General features: G+C 44.2%; 1 protein-coding gene across 5 annotated transcripts in view; it reads left to right on the top strand.

Annotated features, from left to right (window-relative positions):
- ZFYVE27 (zinc finger FYVE-type containing 27) overlaps nt 1–22,875 on the top strand; it is a 78,623-nt gene that overhangs the window by 29,146 nt on the left and 26,602 nt on the right. For 2 of the 5 annotated variants that reach the window (XM_075843058.1, XM_075843059.1), the window contains exons 8-10: nt 2,204–2,275; nt 4,238–4,354; nt 5,456–5,600. In XM_075843058.1, the coding sequence (XP_075699173.1) occupies nt 2,204–2,275; nt 4,238–4,354; nt 5,456–5,600 (334 nt within the window). The remainder of the gene's footprint in view (nt 1–2,203; nt 2,276–4,237; nt 4,355–5,455; nt 5,601–22,875) is intronic. The other 3 variants (XM_075843061.1, XM_075843062.1, XM_075843060.1) reach the window with 2 other exon arrangements.

Below are 22,875 nucleotides of genomic sequence, written 5' to 3' on the forward strand. Positions count from 1 at the left end.
CAGCCAAATTTTTAGAATCTGTAAAATGGACGGACAAGGGTCATTGTCCATTCAGGGGTAGCGGCAGATAGAGCAGGAAGTCTGTGAGATGCCGTTTCAGCCAATGGATGTAGAGCAGGAGGTAATGTCCGAGAAGGGGACACCTTTTTGGCAACTTCTCCTGTACAGCCCAGTAACATGCGGGTATTTTGTTCTTCCCATGGCCGCTTCATACAGCTGTTTGGTGGGGGTCCAACTCTGGGCACCTTTGCTGATCAGATATTTATGGCCTATTCTAAGGAAAGCGCATCAATATTACAGTCCTGGTAAACTCCTTCACCTGTGGTGGAAACTTCTTTTTGATTGACCAATGTGAAAGAAAAATGGCCTACATAACTGGATCCATTTTACTAATTATGTAAGATGAAACTACAGATGAACTATGTCTGCCCCAAATGCCCCTACCCCAACCCTCTTACTTGAACACTGTTGAATGGACACCATCTTACTCCCTTGGAATCTAGGAGCCAGAAGTTCTAATGGTGTGTATGATAACTACCACCAGCACTTCATTAGTTTAGCGACACAAGAATGGGGAGATCCGGACGTGTTTGAAGTCTCTGTCGGCAATTCTGTCGGATTTGACAGAGAAAACCCGCGCTGAACGCAGCATTATCCTTCTAGTCAAAACGTCAGACACTTCAACGGAACCTGATGGACCCCATTGTAAGTCAATGAGTCCATCATGCACAGTTGGTATCCGTCGTCCCACCATCTGGCAGCGCATCAAAGTTACCAAAAGTAACCCCAATGCATGTGTGAACAGAGTCTAAACTGCTTCCTGGGCCTTCTTTCTGTTGGTAAGAAATGTCCCAATCTTATAGGGCCGTCACTGGACATATAGTGTATATAATTTGTGACTCTCTAATGGGTTATTATAATGGTGATTTTTTTTTTCCTTTATTGATGGATTTTCCCTTTAAAGACCGCAAAATTGTATTTCTTATGGTGTCCAGCAATCCATTCTTGCAAAAGCAGTTGGGTGTTTTGCTTCCAAGTTTTCATTTTGCTGATGCTGCATTTGTGAACAGATTAGATGAAGATTAGACTTTATAATGACATTGGAGCTCCAGTATGTTTCTCCATGAATGATGAGTAAGAACTTCATTGTGACTCTATTAAAGTGATCACCTGGAGCAGATAATAACCCTCCGATCACCACTTACACAACGGCAAAGGGGAGTGGTCATCCTGTCAAGAGTTTTTAGCGTTCAGTTCTCTGAAATGACAAAAAAATATTAAATAAAAATTATTCTGTCCTCACCTTAGTTGGTAGGTCATTTTGCGCGAGTCTCTCCTCCCCCCCCCCTCCCACTATTCCATATACAAAATTCAATGAGTGAATATATATACATATAGAGGTATATTTCAATGCACATGTTGAGTCGGATTGGGGTTCAATTGGCCACCATTCATCTTTACAGAATATGTACACGTCCACTTTTAATCACGTCTTGATCTTTTGTTATCCTTGTACGCACAGAACATATCATCAATAACGCATAATAGGTTATTTGTAAATAGACCCTAGTGGCAAGTGGCTCCAAAGTCACCTCCAAATTAGCTTGTCTTTGGCAGGAGTTTTGAGGTTTATTATTGAGTCATAACTTTGGCCCACCAGAGGATCCTCTAGTAATCTTATGGGCAATGCTGACCCAGCTGTATACGAATGATTCAGCCATCAACAAGCTGGACTAATCTGAAAAATGAAACTGTAAAATATTTGATCACAGAGTTCAGAAAAAATAAAGTCTAAAGAATATTCACAATCGTCCGATCTCGCCATACATGCATTTTCAGCTGATAACCGGCAAAATATCCAACATGACCAATCAACTATTTGCAGACAGGTCGGTCATCGCGGATGATAATTTGCATAACATTTTCAAGCGGTGATCGACCAAAATGTCTGTGATCACCCGTGTCCACTGACTTTCATCTAAAGGCTATGGCCACCTCTGGTTTTCCTGCATCCGGTTACTGTACCAGTGGAATCATTGGGCAAACACTCAACAAGCGGGCACTCCGCAGATTTGGGAATATAGTTGTGGATGAATCTGTAAAAGAGTATTTGCATAAGTGCTTCACTTTTTAGCTAATGTTTTGTTTGCAGAAACAGTCTAAAATATGTAGAAAATATCATAAAATGATTTTTGTGTGACAGGATCTCTCTCCGGGGAGTGTGGAAGAAGCTGAAGAAGCAGAACCTGATGACGAATTTAAAGATGCAATAGAGGTGGGTGAAAGAGGCAGTTTGTAATTGTGGTATTTGGAGAACATACATGTTGTTGTTGTTGTTTTTTTCCTATGCATTATATATTTTTTAATTTTAATTTTTTTTTTTACATTTAATTTGGCAAGTTTTTGAAGTTAATGGGTTTGTTGCAGTTGATTGAAGTATTTATTAGCCCCTGGCAAACTTTAGTCTTGATAGTAAAGACAAAGACTTAAAGCGTTATTCCCTATGATAGGTGCGCGTCTCCGCCCTGGGACCTGCACCTATCTGCAAAAAAGGGGTCCCCCCCCAACTCTAGTCCTGCCTGGCGAGCATGCTTGCTCAGCTGTTTCTGTACCTCTCATAGAAGTGAGTTGAGTAAGGTACGGGAATGTACGGCCATCTCTCCGTTCAGTCTCCCTCCTAGATGTGGGGGACTCCTTTTCTCCAGATAGGTCCTAGAGGTGTGACCCACACCTATGAGACATTTATGACCTATCCAGTGGATATGCCGTAAAAGCATCTGAGTTGAGAATAACTCTCTTGGCCATTCATTTGGGAGAAAAGTTGGCAGAACCTGCTGGTATTGGTGGGATCAACCAACAATCTCATATGTGTGGGAGCCTCCTCAAAAATGGAAGTCCGGGGGAAAGTGGGATCAGGTATGATGAAATCCTTTGTCCCTGTTGGGGATAAGCCGCTGTCGGAGGGGTCTATCAGTTGCTTTTTCACCTCTCCCCATTGAAATAAACATGTGCAATGAGTTGAACAATCGTAAGGTGGAGTCGGGAGAAATCATTGTCGGCTTAATAACTGCTCAGCCAACATCTATCTAATGTGTATGTCCGACTATAGTGGAAGCTTGACAACAAGCATTGGCTCCTGGTGGATCAAGGAGAAAAGACCTAGAAGAGCCATTGTGTTGATTGTGGCTCTTTGTGGATGTGGAATCTGGACATGAAAGAATATGGACAGGATAAATAGTGATGACGTGGCAAAGTTAGTAATGACTTTTAAATGAATCCTTGACCAAATTAAGCCAAATCTTGAAGCACAAGTGACCATACAGGGGCTAAATCTTATTGAAGACCTCTCTTGAGATGATCCAGCTCATTCAAGAAGACCGTTGTGCTTGGAAGAGTTGAAGAGAAAAGAGGAATAGGACCAGCGACAACGTAGATTGATTTCACCGAAACCATGGACACGCCATTAAAAATCCTTAGGAACCATATCGAAGAGAAGAAATTTTGGAAACCCATTTATTAGGTCTCCAGGAGTCAAAACACACTTGACAACACCTAATAAAGCCACACTACACAAGTCCATCAGCCGTAGGCTGATCATTTCTGTAACAAGGTGTGATGTGCTGGCTCTTAGTAGGTACTGATGCTCCTTGGAAAAAATATGCAAAATAGCTCTCCTTCAGAAGGGAGAAAACTCTCCCTTGTGCCAGCGATAGATGACTACCTGTAAGCCAGTGTCCCACCCTTTTTAAGGAGCTTTTAAACATGACTCGGTTATCAGCCAAACCGGACACCTCCATCTGTAGACAGTGCGGTTTCGGAATTCTTGCTTGTCAGTGCAGAGTAGGGTTGGGGTTGGCGGTGTGAAATGCTGTGTGTACTGGCTCTCAAAGTTAGACGTCAACTTACAGGATAGTCACCTATAGGTGGCACTAGAGCGACTGTTTTCTTCCTCCTCTAGGAGAGCTTTTTGTTTTGCTTAGTTTTACCAGGGAGTATTGACCTAAAGACTTCCTATCAGATGGGTCTCCGGAAGGAGGAATCATGCCTTCTGGAGAAGATCTATTTTAGATGCTGGTGCAAAAGCCTTACTATTTATTTGCACTGGAGTATAAAATAAAATACCAGGTCTGGATTTCCTTTTTCATTTTTGTTTTTTTTAATTATTATTTTTATTTTTTTTTCTCAAGAAGAGTTGGTTCTTAATTGTCTTTTCTTTTGTCCATGCTGCTTGAGAAAGGAGCAACAACTGATGACCATGGTGAGTGGTGGATGCGTAACACAGAGAGATTTTACCGAGACAGCTGATCTGTTACATGGTCTCTTCCCCAAAGATTTTTCTCATTCTCTTCCTCAGGTGATGTCACTATCAGACCTGATGCATGTTGTGCAGGTGCTTTTCTTGAACTGATAGCTGGGGTCAATGGCAAAGATGCCATCTTGAAATCTTGCTGCCTAATTGGTATGAATGGGCAATCCTTAGACTAAATTATTATAAATATTGAGTAGCAGGATTACAAAAGTCTGTTTTTTGGGTCAACTTTTTTTTTTCCAGACTTAGGGACCTTAATCGGCCTTGGTTAAAGGTCACGCAATTACTAATAAGTAACTTTGATTAAGCAACTTACTATGTCACTATGTGTGATGTCACCAATCTTTCTGGATGAAAAACACCCGCCATTTATGCCTGTGAGACATCTCCACATTTATGGCACCGTTTAGAGTTGACCCTTATTTGGTTGATGACTGCCAACATAGTTGTCATTGCATTTGATCATATTGATCTTCTATCTGCATGGGGCATGTGCCTTCTACAATATTGGCTGCTTGTGTGGTCCATGTTTCCAACTTATGCCATAGCTAGTCACTAGACCTAAAAATTTCATAACCATGATACAATATATTTGCTTGACTGCATTCAAGAATTTTTAATGTTCCTCTAAAATTGGATAAAGACCAAAAGCCTTGTCTGAAAGTATCTATGCCAGAACATCTAACAGTGGCCAAACCCTCACGACATCCAATGTTGGGGTGAGTGATTAATCGGGAAGGTTGAATTTTTCCTGCCCGATTCAATGGCGATCTACAGTATAAGAAAAGCCAATTTTCAGGCTCAACTGAATATATATGCCTTCTAATTTCTATGGAGGGTGGGGGTGGACAAGCAGATGCCAAACATGCATGTGAATGATGGAACTGTCCGATTATTTAACGTCTCTGGTTTTCTTAAGAAGCAAAATTGAATGGACTATTTTGACTTCCCAAACTGACTATACTATACTTTTGAAGAACTTTTTGATATTTATTTGGTTGGATCGGTGATATGGTTGGCTAGGTTTCCTGCAGTGCCACATCACAAGATCAATTGCATGAAACAAAATTTACCTAAAGACAAAGTATTCGAAAGATACTCCCTTATACTGATAATGGGGTCCGTGTCCCTTTTTTTACTTTTCAGGAGGATGATGATGTGTCGCAGTGCCCATCAGAGTATGAACTGAACATGCAGGACAATGGTTTCCTCAGCAGAAACGATGCTATCAAAAGTAAAGTATCCAAACTGACCGAGAAACTACGCAAACGATATCCCACCAATAATTTGGGTATGTACTTTTTTTCATTCTATGGCACTAATCAGACCAACTTTAGAAGTTCTTGATCAATGGTTGCATCCTGATCAATATAACCGAATACGCAAATGAAATACTCAAATATTCAGCAACTTCAGGTAGTACTTTGATGGCGAGCAATGTCTAGTAAGAGCAAAGTATGAGGATGGCTCACAATCTAGCAACACTTGCAGTTGGGGAATATTTAAGTGCATGAGTTTTTCAACACCTGCTATAACCGAGTGGTGTGACCCTCCGTGTTGTCTTATTTAATACGATTTAACTACTCCCAAGGGTCTCCGATCCAGCCGGACTCAACAGATCGGAGGGCTTTTGAAAGTGCTCTATGGTTAAACTAGTAATGTCAATGAGACATTACTAACTTTACCTGAAGCAGCCAGTAGAGGGCAGCAAAAATTTCCTGCACAGTGCAATCGTATTCATGATCAGCATCGGGATGTAAGTGGCAGCTGATGGGAAGACTGTGGCCTGTAGGCAACTATTTATCTGAGCAAATTATGCCACTGTTTTAACAAGGCACTATGTGGGCAAAGAATGGCACTAGGCACTAAATGGCTCTATGTAAGCAAAGTATGGCACTTTCTGGGTACTGGAGGGCACTTTGTCAATGCGGTTTTCTTTTCGGTGGAAAGTATATGACACTTTGGATAATGCATGGCACTCGCTAGGCACTACATGTCTTTTGGTAATGAGTGTACTGTGTGTCTGGGCACTAAAGCCTTGTTTATTTAGAGACTAAATGGCTCTGGCAGTAAATTCATATACATATATCAACATTGGCGTCACATGGGTAGGGTACATTGTTGTCCCACTTTAAGAAACTTGAGGTATGTTAATGGGCCATGGCTAATCAATCTTAATATTTTAAGTTACGGTATGTAAAATCTTACTACACTGGTTATACAAGAGAAATTTATGAAATTTGCAAACATTTTATAAAATTCTGCCAGATTTAATAAAAAAAACGGCCGCAGATGCCGCCATTTTTGATGGCTTTGAAACAGAAACTTAAGTGTCTTACGAACAACACTGATGATGCATGAGCCCCTGAATTGTTTGAGGATCGCAAGGAATTTCGAAAATATTTTTGGTCTCTGGGAAGTTTTTGGAACAAACTCACCTTTGTTAACGGTAATGGAGCAGAACAAATTTCTTTCCTGCTAAGCAAGTAAAACACGCTACATGGGACGTACATACTTGCCATCTCTTGAGACATGTAACGTTACACTGTCAGGCCATGCATGGAAGATAATTCAATGGCAGACAAACATTCTTTTCTCTGGGTGACTGTGGATTAAGACTTTAGTTTAAGCTTAGCCTGCTAGCTGGAAATCTGAGCCGACTGCTGTGCATTTCCATGTTGGATGGGGAAAAGAATGTAAAATAAACATGAAGTAAGCCGGGTTTACGAAGATTGGGAATAATTGGTAGCAGCATACTTACTGGATTAACCCCTTGTAGATAGCAAAATGTAGGCAATTGGGCATAAACTGAGAAACTGATTGACAGGACTTCTTTTAGATGGGCTTTGTAGTAGATCAGATGGTGTAAGCAATGGCAAAATAAAAAGTATAATAATACCGGAGAAAATAACTGCATTAATGTATAAAAATCTCGCGCTCGCTCTCTCTTTCTCGCGCTCGCTCGCTATCTCGCTATCTCTTTTTCTCTCGCTATCTCTTTTTCTCTCGCTCTCTCGCTCTCTCGCTCTCTCTGCGCTCTCTCTCTCTCTCTCTCTCTGTGTATCCGCGCTCGCTCTCTCTCTCTCTCTCGCTCTCTCTCTGTATCCGCGCTCGCTCTCTCTCTCTCTCCTCCCCCCTCCTCTCCATCCATCCATTTGCCCTAATGAGACAACCCCTTTAACTATTTGCATGATCCATATTTAAAATATTAAGATGCGATGTCACAGGTAAATTGGCGGTTAAGTCTAAATCCCCTCCATTAGTTTATAGCTTTTTTTCTGTCTATTCCCTTTTCTCTGCCTGAAACGGCTGATAGGAGACTAAGGCAGAGTTCCCACAGCGCAGATTTGCTGCAGATTTTCCATGCGTTGTTTTTTTTATAAATCAAACCAATTTTATTGATACGAACACAGAAAAGAAATAACATAATAACATTCACATTACAATTTACCAACATCGTATACAATAGTGACAGCATATCAGAAAATCCCCAACTTCCCCCCCTTTCCCCCCTCCCCGCACCGCCCCCCACTATATCTCCGCCCTTTGTTTCTAGTACCATTCCTGGTCAGAGCACATTTCTCTTATCAAGTTTCCCAACACCCCTTTTTGCTCCAGACTCTATCACCTCCAGTTCCTCAGATGACTCTCGCCCTTATTCTGCTCAGTTCAGGTGTCAGCACCTCAGGACAGGCCAACCATCTGCTCCATTGTTTCTCAAATTTTTTTTCCGTGCCCCTTTTAGAAAATATCTTATGCTCCATCAGGATATTATAGTTCAACATTCCTACAATTTCCCTCATCCCTGGTGGCTCCGCATCCAGCCAGTGTTTAGCAATGCATTTCCTCGTTTGGTATAATATCTTGGCAATTGCCAGGCTTGCCATTTTGTCACTCTCCACTTCTCCCACCGCTCCCAACAACATAACTTTAGGGTCTGCCGCCAATTCCCGACCATACACCTGCTTTATCAGATCCAATATTTCCCCCCATAGGGTCCTCAGAGCCTCACATGACCAAAACATATGCAGAATGTCCGCCTTCTCTTCCGTGCACCTAGGACATTTAGCATCCGCTCTAATACCCATCTGTTTTAATACCCACGGGGTGCGGTACACTCTATGTATCAGGAAGAGTTGGGATCTCCTCTGCGCCAGACTGAGTGATAAGTGACATGTGGACGCTAATATCCCCTCCCACTCCTCCTCTGTCAATGGACCAACATCCTGTTCCCATTTCGCTTTTACCAGCACCATTGGGTTTCCCAGGTGTTTGGACAGCAAACTCCTGTACGCCATTGAGATCAGGCCTTTGGTCGTGTCAGCCCGTCCCACATACTCCAGGACTCCAAGAGCACAAACCGTCAGGTCCACCACATGCGCCTGCGCCTGTAGGGCATGACGGATCTGCAAATATTGATAAAACATATTGTGCTCTAGTGGAAATAGGTCTTTCAACTGCTGAAATGATCTCAACCCGTTATTATCATACAAGTGTTGTATTCGTCTAACCCCTGCCAACTCCCAGTTTTGCATGCCCTCTAATTGGTATAATTCCCACAGGACCGGATTATGCCATAGGGGAGTATATTTGGTGCACATTCCCACTCCTAGGATCTGTTTGCATTGCCACCATACTTTATGTATCAGGAGTAACGTTGGCTTAGCACTCACCAATCTCTTAAAGGTATGTGCTTCCAGACTCTCTAGTGGGTTGTGTCCTCCCCCCATATATGACAATAAACGTGCACTGGAACCCCAAGTCTCCGTGTCTTCCCACCCCTTAAATTGTTGGCTCTGGGCAGCCAGGTAATATATCCAGGCATTTGGCAGCGCGACCCCCCCCTTCGTCTTTGGGCAATTGCAATTTCTCCAATTTAATCCTTGGAACCCCTTTTTTCCAGACCAGATCCCGAAAGAGATTGTGCAATCGTCTGAACCAGTGCTTAGGTATCCATACTGGGGAGTTATGAAGAATGTATAAAACTTGAGGCATAAGGATCATCTTGATTAGGTTAGTCCTCCCCAGAGCAGAGAGCGGGAGCCTGTTCCAGGCATCCACCTTATGTTTCACCTTCAGCAGCAGTGGTGAGACATTCAAGGACATGTAGTCTTGGACCCTAGCCGTCACCTTAACCCCTAGGTACGTAAATTCAGAGACTATCGGAATCCGGGGTCCCACTCCAGTATCTACAATATTCACTGTGTCAAGTGGCATCAGAGCAGACTTGGTCCAGTTGATATTTAATCCCGAGAACTCCCCAAACCTTGTGATCGTATCCATTACTACCTGCAGTGTATTCTCAGTGTCCGTCATATATATTAAAATATCGTCTGCATATAATGAAATTTTTTCCTCCATTTCCCCATATTGGAAGCCCCTTATACGCTCCTCCTGTCTTATGAGGCACGCCAGTGGCTCCACCGCCAAGGCGAATAATAATGGTGACAATGGGCACCCCTGTCGTGTACCCCGGGCCAGTGAAAATTTCTCCGACATTGCACCATTCACCCGTATGCGGGCTGTAGGGGCCGCATACAACAACTGTACCCACTTCACGAAGTTAGGGCCGAATCCCATCTTTTCTATTACCCGCCATAAATACCCCCATTCTACGCAGTCGAATCTCCCCGCCGTTTCCCCTTCTTCATAATATTGGTGTTTAAGGAATAGTCGTTTATTATCCGCCATTGTTGGTGATTTTTTAACAACGTCTGTGCCTCCACCCAATGTCTAAGTGTCTCCTCGGATCCCTCTTCTACATGTCTCCCTTCTGTTTCTGTCACCCGATCCTCTAAACTTTCTCCCAACTGCCTGGATTTAGTTTTAATTTGTTTAATATTTTGAATGAATACTCCTCTCAACCATGCTTTCATGGCATCCCATAACACTCCCCGTGGCACTGACTCAGTATTAAAATTAAAATATTCTTTTATCAGGTTCCGTATTTCCTCGCCATCCATCAATCTTAACCAAAACGCATTCAGCTTCCAGTTTCCGGGGTTCCTGGTATGCCTTACACCCACTTCCAGCGTCACCGCCATCGGAGAGTGGTCCGACAATGCCCTCTGTAGGTACTCTATTTGCGCTATGTACGGCACCGCTGAAGCTGTGCATGCTACCAAGTCTATCCGCGAAAGTGACTGAAATGTGGATGATGCACACGAGTACTGCCTCACCCCTGGATGTTTATCTCTCCAAATATCCCGCAGACCCAATTCCTCCATTAATCTCCCAAAGGCAGTCAGATCTCCTCTTTGCCCTCCTCCTCCTCTATGAAACCTATCCAACCCTTCAGACATCACTGCATTAAAATCCCCCATCACAATTAGCGGTACCTCAGGCCACCTGGAGAGTTTCTCCGTAATTCGTTTCAGTACAGTGCTAGAATAAGGCGGAGGGATATACAGCACTACCAGAATACACTCCCAGTGATATATAGTACAGTGCACTCCCACATACCTCCCCTCCTCATCAGAAAAGGACGAATGACAGACAAAGGGAAGACTCCTGTGTATCAGCAAACTCACCCCCCTGGAATAAGTCGTATGAAAGGAGTGAAACCCATGTGCGATCCACACTCTCTGCAATAAGGATACAGACTCTCCAGTCAGATGCGTTTCTTGCAGGGCATTTTGCTGTTTAACCCAGTTAAAGATTGCCTGTCGTTTCCTAGGATAGACATTTAACCGATCCCATCAGGCGTCATATCTTTAGGAAATCTGTTACTCCTCCAGCCTGCTCCAGTCAAGATATTAGGCCGTGCGTTCCCTCCCTCCTCCCCTCCCCCCCCCCCCCCAACAAAACCTCCCCTCCGAAAAGGGTCAGAGCGACATGTACTGTCTCTCCTATCCAGCAGAAACGCACCATAGTGCGAACTTTTAACATGCCCTACTGGCATCTCTCTTTAAACCGTTTAACTTTCTCACCACTTCCAGTGAGCGCTGGCTCCCACTGCTATTCGCATGTAATAAACAATCCCACACAATCAGCAGAATTTACAGATACATTAGGTACCCAGTAACAATCCCTCAATAACATTGCCATCAGGTGCGGCCATTTTTGTTAAAAGGATACCACCCTGCTGTGTTTCATACAAGGGTGTTCACACACTTCGGAGAACTGCATAATAACATATAATATGCTACAGTCCCGCAAACGCCAACATGGCTCTAGACTTCACCGCCCAGACGGGCTTTCACGCATCTTCTTCTCCAGCCGGTCTCCGCAACCGTGCCTCATTGCTATCCAGCCATCTTGCCGCCTCTCTGGGGTTCTCGAAGAATGAAGCAGTCCCAAAAGCAACTACCCGCAATTTGGCCGGATACATCATGGAGTATGGTATGGACAAGTTCCTCAGACGTTTCTTGACATTCAAGTATTGCAGCCGCTTCTTCTGCACCTCCGGAGAAATCCGGATAAAAGGATATTTTGGCGCCATTAATGGAGATATCCTGCCGTTCCCTTGCCTTCCTCAGTATCTTATCTCTGTCCTTGTAGTGCAACAGCTTCACTAAGACCGACCTCGGGGGCCTCCCCGGTGGCCCCGGTCTGGTAGGTACTCTGTGCGCTCTTTCAACCGCATATAAAGGAGAAAGTTCATCCCGGCCAAACTGCTCCAGCAGCCATTTTTCAAAAAACTCATCCGAGTTATTGCCCTCCGTTTTTTCCGGCACTCCGACCAAACGCACATTGTTTCTGCTTAGCCGATTTCTCTAAATCATCCGCCTTAGCCTGCAGGGCCACCACCGCCAAGGACTGAGACTGCACATCCCGCCTGAGCTCCGGCAGAACATCTTCCACTTCAGACACTTTCCCTTCAATAACTGTGGTTCTTTCTGCCACTTTCTGTAAGTCATTACGTAACAGCAGTATATCTTCCTTCAGGCTTCCCACCTGCCCGGTCAGCACAGATAAAATTGAGGAGTTCTGCTTTACCGCAGCGAATATATCAGAAAGGGAAGGCTCCTTCACCTGGTCTCTCCTGCTATGCGTTCTGCCTCCATCCTCCTCCACACGCTTGTCCCGCCGCTGACTCCTCAGCTCTTCCTCCTCCTCACTCACCGTGTCCTCTCCCAGCACGGAGTACCTGGAACCTGAGGCCATGCTGTCTGCCTTCCCACTGCCAGCCATCGGCGTCTTGCCTGCTGCAGATCCGCTCGCACGAGGGGTTCTTGCAAATCTCTCCAGCCTGTCTGCCGCTTCAGACCGCATGTGCCTGCTCCTGCAGTCAGTCTCCTCGGCGCCATCTTGCCTGCTCGGCCCCGGACTCGCCGGCTGCGTTTTTTTGCTTCTTAGAACGGGTCATTGCAGCAGTATTAAGCAGTACCGACTCCTCCAGCCTCCCAGCCTCCAGATCGGTGAATATTACCGGGTATTTCAGGGATAAACAGTATTTTCAGGATGAATCCAGCAGGAGCTCCAGCCACACACGTCCTCTTACATCTGCTGCTAGGCCACGCCCCCCCATGCGGTGTTTTTTTAGCCAGAAACCGAAGAAATATATAAAGAGATGCCTCATAGGTCTCCTCTCCTGGATCCAATTCTGGTTTTGGCTTCTAAAATTGAAGTCAAAATCTGCACTGTGGGAACCCAGCCTTAGGGTCCTATTACAGGGCCCAACGAGGGCCGTGTAAACGAGCGCTGATCAACGAGACTGCTCATTGATTGCCATTCGTTTGCTCTTTTCACATAGAGCTATCTATGGGGACGGTCGCTCGTTACTATGATCGCTCGTCCCCATACATTTCTATCGGGTCGTCCGCACGTCTTCCTGCTTACATAGGGAGATGTGCTGCCGAACAACTATAATATTTTATGCTGCCTACATGATACGATCTTGCTTGATCGTTGGCTGATCGGCATCGGCAATTGTCGGGAACAGGCGTTTTGTGAACGCTCGTTTGCCCGATAACTGGCAGGTGTAAAAGGGCCCTAACTGTAGTGTTCTTTAATAGGATGAATGATAGGAAGTCCAGAACAATCCCTGCCCCTATGATCACTACCTAATCCCCTTTATTTAATTTAAGTAGACAACATGTTAATAAATGGGCGTTCATTCCCTGTGACTCTCTTACAGAGGTAACAATTTTCTTGTTGACATGGATTAGGACCAATCACTCAGTTCTGGTGAGATGGTGGCTTTCAGATGGTGATAATTGTCCGTCTCCTATAATTCGAGCTGGATGAGTTCCCTGACCTGGGAGGAGATCGCTGTCATTTTGGAGCTGAATACACAGTGATACCATCTGGAAAAGCTCCCTCTTAATGGCAGAAGGATAAATTATACGTCCTCCCTCAATGCTGTGTGCTGCTACTCTATAGCTTTAGCATTTTATTCTTTAAGTTTCAGTCGAATACTTGCCCAGACTAGGCAGGGGTCCTCCTCACGCACAGGAACGACAGCGGCCTGCGCAGACACCCTGATGCCAGCGATAACGACGGACCATGGGATTACCCGATACCTCCTGCACCTGCTGAGAACTTGGTTATTCCATGAAAAGTCCGGGATGCATTGTGTAACTTTTCACACAATTTATTAATCGCCGTCTATGCACCGACCGTGATTCTGTTTGCATAGTGGAATTGCATAGATTTAGTGATTTAATGTTCGTGTGCTTCCTTCAGCAGCTTGAATAAATGTATTTGGATCATGATGATATAACCGTTTGCCCAATTTGTAGGGATAAAGGGCATGCCCACTTTTAAACACTATTTTACAATTAACATATAGAAATATTCTACCGAAAACATTAAGTCCCTGTGTACATTACATTATTTATGTTGTACTGATCATGAGTTACAGCCTGTATTATACTCCAGAGCTGCACTCACTATTCTGCTGGGGGAGTCACTATTTACACATATTACTTATCTTGTCCTGAGTCACAAACCTGTATTTTATTCCAGAGCTGCGTTCACTATTCTGCTGGTACTCGCTGTGTAAATACATTACATTTTTTTTTTAATCCTGAGTCACAAAGCTGTATTATACTCCAGAGCTGTGCTCACTATTTTGCTGGTGGAGTCAGTGTATGCACATTACTTATTTTGTACGGAGTTACAGCCTGTATTATACTCCAGAGATGAACTCCCTATTCTGCTGGTAGTCGCTGTGTAAATAAATTAAATTTTTTTTTTTTTTTTTTCATCCTGAGCTACAATCCTGTATTATACTCCAGAGCTGCATTCGCAATTCAGTAGGCTTCATAGCTGAAATCTCCCAGAATTTTTTTTCAGTTTAGTGTCTACACCGAGCTTGTGATTTGAAATCCATTTGAGTTTATCTAAGCTTTGAGCAGACAAAGGTGTTAACTGTTTCTTGTAACAATCAGCAGAATTGTGGATGCAGCTCTGGAGTATAATACAGGCTGTGGCCCATTATTAGGACAAGATAAGTAATGTAATGTATTTACAAAGTTACTCTACTTTTTATGTAGATTAATATCTATATGTAATCTGTAGAATTTTGTGTTTAAAGGTGGACATACCCATTAATGGGGTGGCCTGGCTTGGAAAAATACCCTATTAAAAACATCTGAGTTAATATAGGTAGGTAGGTTCCTCGTTTTGGACCTCCATCATTTAGCTAGAGCGGATAGAAAGAGCGTTTTCTCTCTCTCTGGAGGAACTGGCACATAGTTGCTTTTAATGGACAACCCATTAAGTTCAGTATAAACTGTGTAATGCTTCATTTTCCCTGCACAGAATACATCTGATCACAGGGGTCTCAGCATTGTGAGCAGCTTATTTTTTGGGGGACTCTGCCTTAAAAAAAAAATGGATTGTCCAAATCAAGCTACTACGCAAGATACAGTGCCCAATGGCCCACATTTACTAAGTCTGGTGTATCTTCTGCCACGATGTAAAGGCTTTAGTTGGAGTTATTTGCACCAAATTTATAAAAATATAAATTTGGGGCATTTTGAACTGTTTGGCAGTCAGAAAATAAAGTCGTAGATTTGCTCCAAAATTTGTGCCATTTTCACCTATCTTTCTTTAGAAATGTGGCCAAATCGACGTCTCCTTGGCTACTACGCCCACTTTTCTCGTCCCTTTCCAAATTTGCCGTCTATATGTAATACCGAACTGGGGCTGCTATGGCTGCGGATTTCTCAATGATACTAGTAATATCCAATGCAAACCATATTGAGTCCATATAAGACGGTAATACATACTATGTAGACCTTTCTGTCGCTGAGCTGTTCTTCACGCTTCATAGACTATTCCAGACGAGGAGAAGAATTGTGGGTCCTTCTTGCCCTTCATGCCACAGTATTGAGGGGTTTTGAGGCCCCTCCAGTGTGTTGGATCCCAGCAGTATGACGCCAAAATGAATATGTCTTACATATTAGTTTACATGTAATGCTTTGGCGGCTATAAAAAAAAGCACAGAGAGGAGAAACACTCGGCATTTCACAAAGTTCATTCTAATTCATGTTTCTGGCTAAAACACTTTGCGGCGTGTATATTTTTGCACACGTGTAAAATGTATAGATTCCGTCCATTTCATCATACACGGTGGTAACGCTGTGTTTATTTCATTAACTTTCAATAGTCTTTGCAACAACATTCATTTTTCCTGTGCAAGGCTTAAAATGTTTTTGAATTGATAGATTTTCCCGAGAGCTTGTTTTCTTTACATTTTTCCATGAAAACACGAGAGAAATATCACTTTTCTCCCTCAATTTTTGCACAACCGTTACCAGGCTGAAACATTGGGTATTAGCATATTCATAGTCTCTGATTATTTTCTATGCTGAACAGACCCACCGCAGAGAGGAAATGTAACTTTACTAAATCGTCAAGCTTATTCTACACTTTCCGAGTAAAACTTGGTATTGACCTTTATATAAATCACCAGTGGTATAAACCAGGCCGTTGTGCTCTTCCCTCCCATATAACTACCATTATAGCAGTCACATGGGCATCATCTGATACTTTATACCCTGCTCCAATACTACACCAGAATGCCCTTTTTAATTAAAATTAGCATAAGATGCCCAAGATGACACGTCCCCCTTGGTTCGTTGGGAAGCCCTTAAATGCGTTCTCAGGGGGGTCCTCATAAAACACGGGGCGCGCCTTAAAAGAGAAAGGGCCCACTCCCTTAAAATTGCTCTCCAAAAAATTAGCGCTCTTGAACTGGCTCACAAACGTGCGCTGTCTCTTCCGATTTTACGGGAGTTACAGGTTGCCCGACAGGACGCCAGACGGCTGTTGGACTCTGCCCAGCAGCGCGCTCTCCAAGTCTGTCGCAGTAAATTCTACGAGTTTGGCAATAAGAGCGGACGTATGTTGGCCAGAGCTGTAAAAACTAGAATTGCCCAGTCACACATCCCAAATACTAAGGCTCCTTCTGGCCAAGTTGTTCACACGACCCCAGAGATAGCGGAGTGCTTCCATAGCTTTTTCTCTGATCTTTACAACCTTGACCCTCCCACCCCCGCCCCCTCCCATCCGCCGGACCGGGATTCTTTCTCATCCCCCTTCACACCGTTGTCTGGGGAGATAGCTGAGGAACTTGATTCGGACTTCACTTCCTCGGAACTCCTCAGGGTTATAACCGATCTCCCAGGGGGGAAGAGTCCTGGCCCGGATGGCTACACTGCCAAGTTCTACAAGGTGTTGGCGGACCGGTTGCTACCGCTTTTGTTGTTAGCTTTTAACTCTATTTCCCCGGAGGTCCTGTTTCCTCCTAGTTCCACCTTGGCTCATGTCGTAGTGATCCCTAAGCCGGGTAAGGACCCTCAATTATGCTCCAGTTATCGTCCCATCTCCTTGCTCAATGTAGACCTAAAAATGTACGCTAAATTGCTCGCCAATAGATTGAATAAATACCTGCCTGAACTAATCCACCCGGACCAGGTGGGGTTTGTGCCTGGTCGGGAGGCCCGTGACAACACCCTTAAAACTTTCGATATCATTCACCACGCCCAGACTAACCGAATCCCGCTCATGATCCTGTCCCTGGATGCTGAAAAGGCATTTGACAGAATATCGTGGCCTGCACTTTACCAAACCCTTCGGCATGTGGGAATAGGACCTTCTCTCTTGGCAAAAATTATGGCATTGTATCGCACGCCTTCGGCCCAAATAAAAATATATGGCTCCCTCTCGGCACCTTTCCCTATTTACAATGGCACACGACAGGGCTGTCCCCTATCCCCCCTGTTGTATGTCCTGGTTATGGAACACCTCATGGCCTCCATTCGGAGCAACACGGATATTAAGGGTATTAACATTGGAGGGAAGGAATACAAGTGCTCGGCATTTGCTGATGACCTATTGGTCTATCTCACAGACCCTCATGTCTCTCTCCCTTCACTGATGTCCGAGTTGTCTCGTTTTGGAACATGGTCTAATTTCAAAATCAATTTCTCTAAGTCTGAGGCGTTAAATGTTTCTCTTCCAGGCCCGTTAGTATCGCTTCTCCAAAGTAATTTCCCCTTTTCATGGCCCTCCAGGGGTATTACATATTTGGGTGCCCGTATAAGTGGGGACCTTACACAATTGTTTACAAATAATTTTATCCCCCTACTGGCCAAGTTTCGCACTGATCTTAATTCCTGGCATAAGACTGAGTTTTCCTGGTTTGGTCGTATCAATATTATTAAGATGTCTCTCCTCCCCCGCTTACTTTATCTCCTGCAGACGATCCCCATCTCTATTCCATCCTCCTATTGGTTGCGGCTTCAGCGATGCTTCGGCTCCTTCATTTGGCCGACTGGTCGTCCACGTCTGAGCCGGGCTCTGCTGACTCGTTCCAGGGGTACGGGTGGGGTTGGTCTGCCGGATTGTCGGCTCTACTATCTGGCATCAACTCACGCACGTGTTTTAGATTTTTTTCATAACCAAGAATCAAAACTATGGGTCCGTTTGGCTCAACAACTATGTCCCAGTACCCTATCATCCCTGCCGTGGATCCTGCCCGGGAACAGACCGACTCAAGCCTCCTTTGTTGTTTACCATACCCTCATGGCGTTGAGGTCCTTAGGGCCTGGATGTTCGCTTATAGACCCCCTGGGTCCTTTAACTCCTATCACAGATAATCCAGCCTTTCCTGCTGGTAAGGCTGGTCGCTCCTTCCTAGGCAGGCCGCCCACCGGCCCCATGTATTTTGCTCAGGTCCTCTCCGCTTCCTCTCTTCTCCCCCTAACCTCCATCTGCCCCGATGCCGTGCCCCTCACTCGCCATATATATGAATATGCCCAGTTAAAACATTTTTATGGAACAGTTAACCGACGCGCACACCTTCACAGGTTGTTGACGGACTTTGAGCGCCTATGTGTCTCCTCCCAGCCACCTACCCATACCATATCCACAATATATAAATTACTCCTTTCACAGCGTTCCCAACAACTACCCTCCTTCTGCGGGGCCTGGGAGAGAGAATTACATACTACATTTACTGATGCACAATGGAAGCGGTGTTTCTCCCTCTCACAAAAAGCCTCTATAGCCATTAGGGCCCAGGAAACTAGTTACAAAATTGTCTCTAGATGGTATAGGGTCCCGGCTGCGCTCCATAAATGGTATCCGTCTGTGCCTGACAATTGTTGGCGTTGTGGTGCTGTAGGAGGTTCTATGTCTCATGTTTGGTGGAGTTGCCCCTTGTTGAGGAGTTTTTGGGATGCGGTGCTTAAATTAATATTGGAGGTTACTGGAGTCTATGTCCCCAACTCTCCGGAAGCAGCTCTTTTATTCATGTTCCCGATGCCAATACAAGTTTATAAAAGCTCACTAGTTAGACATCTCCTTCAGGCAGCAAAGTCAGTAATCCCGCGCAGGTGGAAAACGGCAATACCCCCAACATTAGATGAGTGGTTTCGGGAGGTTGCCTTGATACAGCGAATGGAACACTTGGTGGCTCACTCCCCGGCATCTGTGGTAAAATACACGTCTACATGGTCTCCTTGGATAGTGTTTCTTTCTTCTCCTTCCTACCTCACGGCGGTAACCTGAGTCGGCCTATGCCCCTGTGAAATGTACTATGGCTTTTGCGCGCTGCTGATTTTCATTCATAATACGCCAGAACTGGAGTCCAGGATCCCCTTGTCCTCTCCCCTCCCTCCTATCCCTCCCTCTCTTGGGGCCTTTTTCTATACTTTCTCTTCCCCTGTCTAGGGTAATGTGCCTCTTCTTCTCTGTTTGAATTAAGTGGTCTCGCTGTACATTCTGTTGTTATGCCTCTAGGATTACTCATGCTACTGTTGTATACCGACCACTCTTTTTCATGTTGAGATGTGTTGCACATTATTGATTTTCCTTTTGGTGTTTTGTTTGTTTTTGCTTTGGTCCACTGACCTTGTTTGTTTTTATTTAGGTGTGGAGGCCTTCCCTCCACTATGTTTTGTAAATTTTGTGTTCTGAAACTCAATAAAAATTTGAATAAGAAAAATTAGCATAAGCCCCGGCCTATTTGTGGTCCTCGTTGTTGTACAGCCCCGTGAAAATTAGGACTGTTGGCAGTGGTTGTTAGTCAGGGGTAGGAGCACAATTGGACATCATTTTACATCTAGCTATATAGCCTATATTAGGTTATGTTCACACTGCGCTTTTTGTGAAGCAGAAAAAAAAAAATCTGCCTCAATTTCCTTCAGGATTTTTGAGACTTTTTTTTTTCTTCCCAGCGAACGGATAAAATCCATCCTGGGGAAAAAACAGATGCCTGATTCCCAAAAGGCAGATTTGTGGCTTTTTTTTTTGAACTGATTCCAATGTGGAAAATGCATCAAAATCCGTGTAAAAAATTGGCGTTTAAACAACCTTTTTTTTTTTTTTTTTTTTAAATTTAATGAAGTCTATACTAACCCTAGCATTGTCATAGCAACGGCTCCTTTTTTCTCCGGCTGTTCTCCGTTCAGTCATCTCATTTTGGGATGACGTCTCATCCCATGTGACTGCTGCAGCAAATCACAGGCTGTAGAGGTCACATGGGCACCAGCAGCTTCATCACAGGAGGCCGGGTTGCAAGAAGAACCGAGGAACGAGCCGCTATGGCAATGCCAGGGGGGTAGGAATTGGCTTTTTTTTCCCCCCAAACTCTGTAATGCGATTCCTGATGAAAATCCGCACCACAATTTTTGGTCTGGTTTTTCATCCGGAATTCCCTTCAAGTTCTAGGTCGGATATGCTGCATACTTATTCACAGAGTATCCGACCTGTGGGGACATATCCGAACACCATAGCTTAGCCCTTATAATGCCTTTTTCCTATATTAGAGGACCGACCCAGAATGCAAATCACCAGAGCAAGATCTGTGCTAATACTGATGTGGCAGAGAATGCTGGGGGACTTTAGTTCAGAAACCTGCAGAATTGTGAATGCAGCTCTGAGGTATAATAGAGGCTGTAATTAAAGGAGTTTTCCCACAAGGGACATTTATGACATATCCACAGGATATGTCATAAATGTCAGATAGATGCGGGCCCCAGACTTACCTCTAGAACTGGGCCTCTAAACCCCGATCTACCTCTTCCGGCTGATTTCCGACAATGAATGAGAAAATAGCGTCGATCGCTGAGATATGCGGTTTCCGTAAGCCCCCCTAGAACTGAATAGTAGTTACAAAAAAAGTGTAGCTCGCACGCTGCGCTGCTTCCATAACTGCAATTCACTACTATGGGAGTTAAGGAAACAGCTGAGCGAGCTACACTGTTTCCGTAACACCCGACCATGTAGTCAGGAAGTGGCCGGGAGGCGTCGGGAGCAGAATTTGCTAGAACGGGGTTTAGGGGTCCCGTTCTAGAGATAGGTGCAGATCCCAGAGGTGGGACCTGCATCTATCTGACATTTATGACTTATCCTGTGGATATGTCATAAATGTCCCTTGTGGGACAGATATGTAATGTGTCTACAACATTTTTATGGAAGTTGTAGTTTTGCAACAACTTGAGGGCCACTTGTGGGAAAACCGTAATTTTTCAATTGTTTGTGCAATATGTTTTTATTGTCTGTTTTTATATCATTATGATCCAAGTCACAATGTCGTTCCTACAACTGGCGACGACCACCTCTGAGCAGCGCTGAAGAAAATCAGGCCACGAGCAGATGTTTGAGAACAATTCCTCGTTTCTTTGTCCGCGCCTCTCAGTAAACGTTACGTAACTAGTTTCCTGTCCAATTATTATACTCGTGTCCAGGGGAATGCATGCTCAAATGTTCTGTTTATACACCGCCCCCTCCTTATCTGCGCTAGATATATTGAGTATCGTCTGGAGACCGGTAGATCATTTACACTTCTATGGCGCATTTTTTTCTATGGCAACTAGTAACAATAGCGAGGGCTGTACTTTACATATATTACGCACGTCTTTGGAGAAGCTTTGTGTTCCCAGTAGAGACCCTTTAACCCAAGATAATTATTTTCCATCTTCTCTGAGAGATAAGCCTGCCTTAAAGGGGTTGTCCCATCTACACCAATGAGAGATCACTGGCGATCAATCGACTGCCGCAGGGTCCAGTAGCTGTAACCCCTGGTGATGTCTGCTCTCCGGTTTGGCTAAAAACATCCATATTCCATAATAGTGGCCTTAGCAAAAGTGGCATATAATGACCCAGTAGTTCCCTTGTACTGGCCTGGCCCACAGATGTGCAATCCTGTATCTGAAAACGTAGGTCACCATACACACTTCTGACATACTTGTCTACTTTAGGGTCAGTTCACACGTTGCGTAAATACTGCAGATTTTCTGCAACGGCATTCGCTGCGGAAAATCCGCAGCAAATACAGTAGCAACAAAGTGGAAGAGATAGAACAAATCTCATCCGCACGCTGTGTAAATAGTGAGCGGAAAAAAACGCTCAGAAATTGACCTGTAATACGGAATTTTATTCTGCAGCATGTCAATTGTATTTGCATAAACGCTACTTGTTTGTTTCGGGATTTCCCCCATTGAATTCAATGGGAAGGTAAAACCCGCAACAAATAACAGTTGTTGGATTTTTTTGTGGCAGGATCGCCAGGATTCCGCCGCAAAAAAAACTCGACTTTAGAAAAAAATAAATCCTATACGTAAGTCCCAAAGAGCTCTCTTATGCTTGCGGTAATCCCAATACTGTTATTTTGTGAGTGATCAAATGTCACCATGTCAACCCTTTTGCAATCGAAGCAGATGAATGGCCATCCTTGTAAACACTGCGGATTCTCCACAAAAATGTGGAAAATCCGCAGCGTATTACAGTAGCGGCAGAGTAGATGACATTTCTCATCCACATGCAGTGGGAAAGAAAAAAAAAAAACACCCAAATTTTTTTTTTTTTTTTAAATTGACCTGTTTTGTCTTTTTATAATCCGCAGCATGTCAATTCATGCTTTAGAATCGCTGTTTTTCCGTTTCAAATTTTCCCCGTTGAATTCAATGGGGGGTAAAATCCGCAACTAATAGCAAGTGTTGCGATTTTCACAGCAGAATAGTTGTGATTCTGCCGCAAGACTAGCAAATCAGACCGGAAAAATTCCACCGGAAAATCTGTACCACAATTTGGTGCGTTTTTTCGGGCGGTATCCCCTGCGAGTTTCAGGATGGATACACTGTGTACTCTTAGGCTGGGTTCACACGAGC

Source organism: Rhinoderma darwinii, chromosome 11 (assembly GCF_050947455.1).
Source record: "Rhinoderma darwinii isolate aRhiDar2 chromosome 11, aRhiDar2.hap1, whole genome shotgun sequence".
NCBI classification, from domain to species: Eukaryota; Metazoa; Chordata; class Amphibia; order Anura; family Rhinodermatidae; genus Rhinoderma; species Rhinoderma darwinii.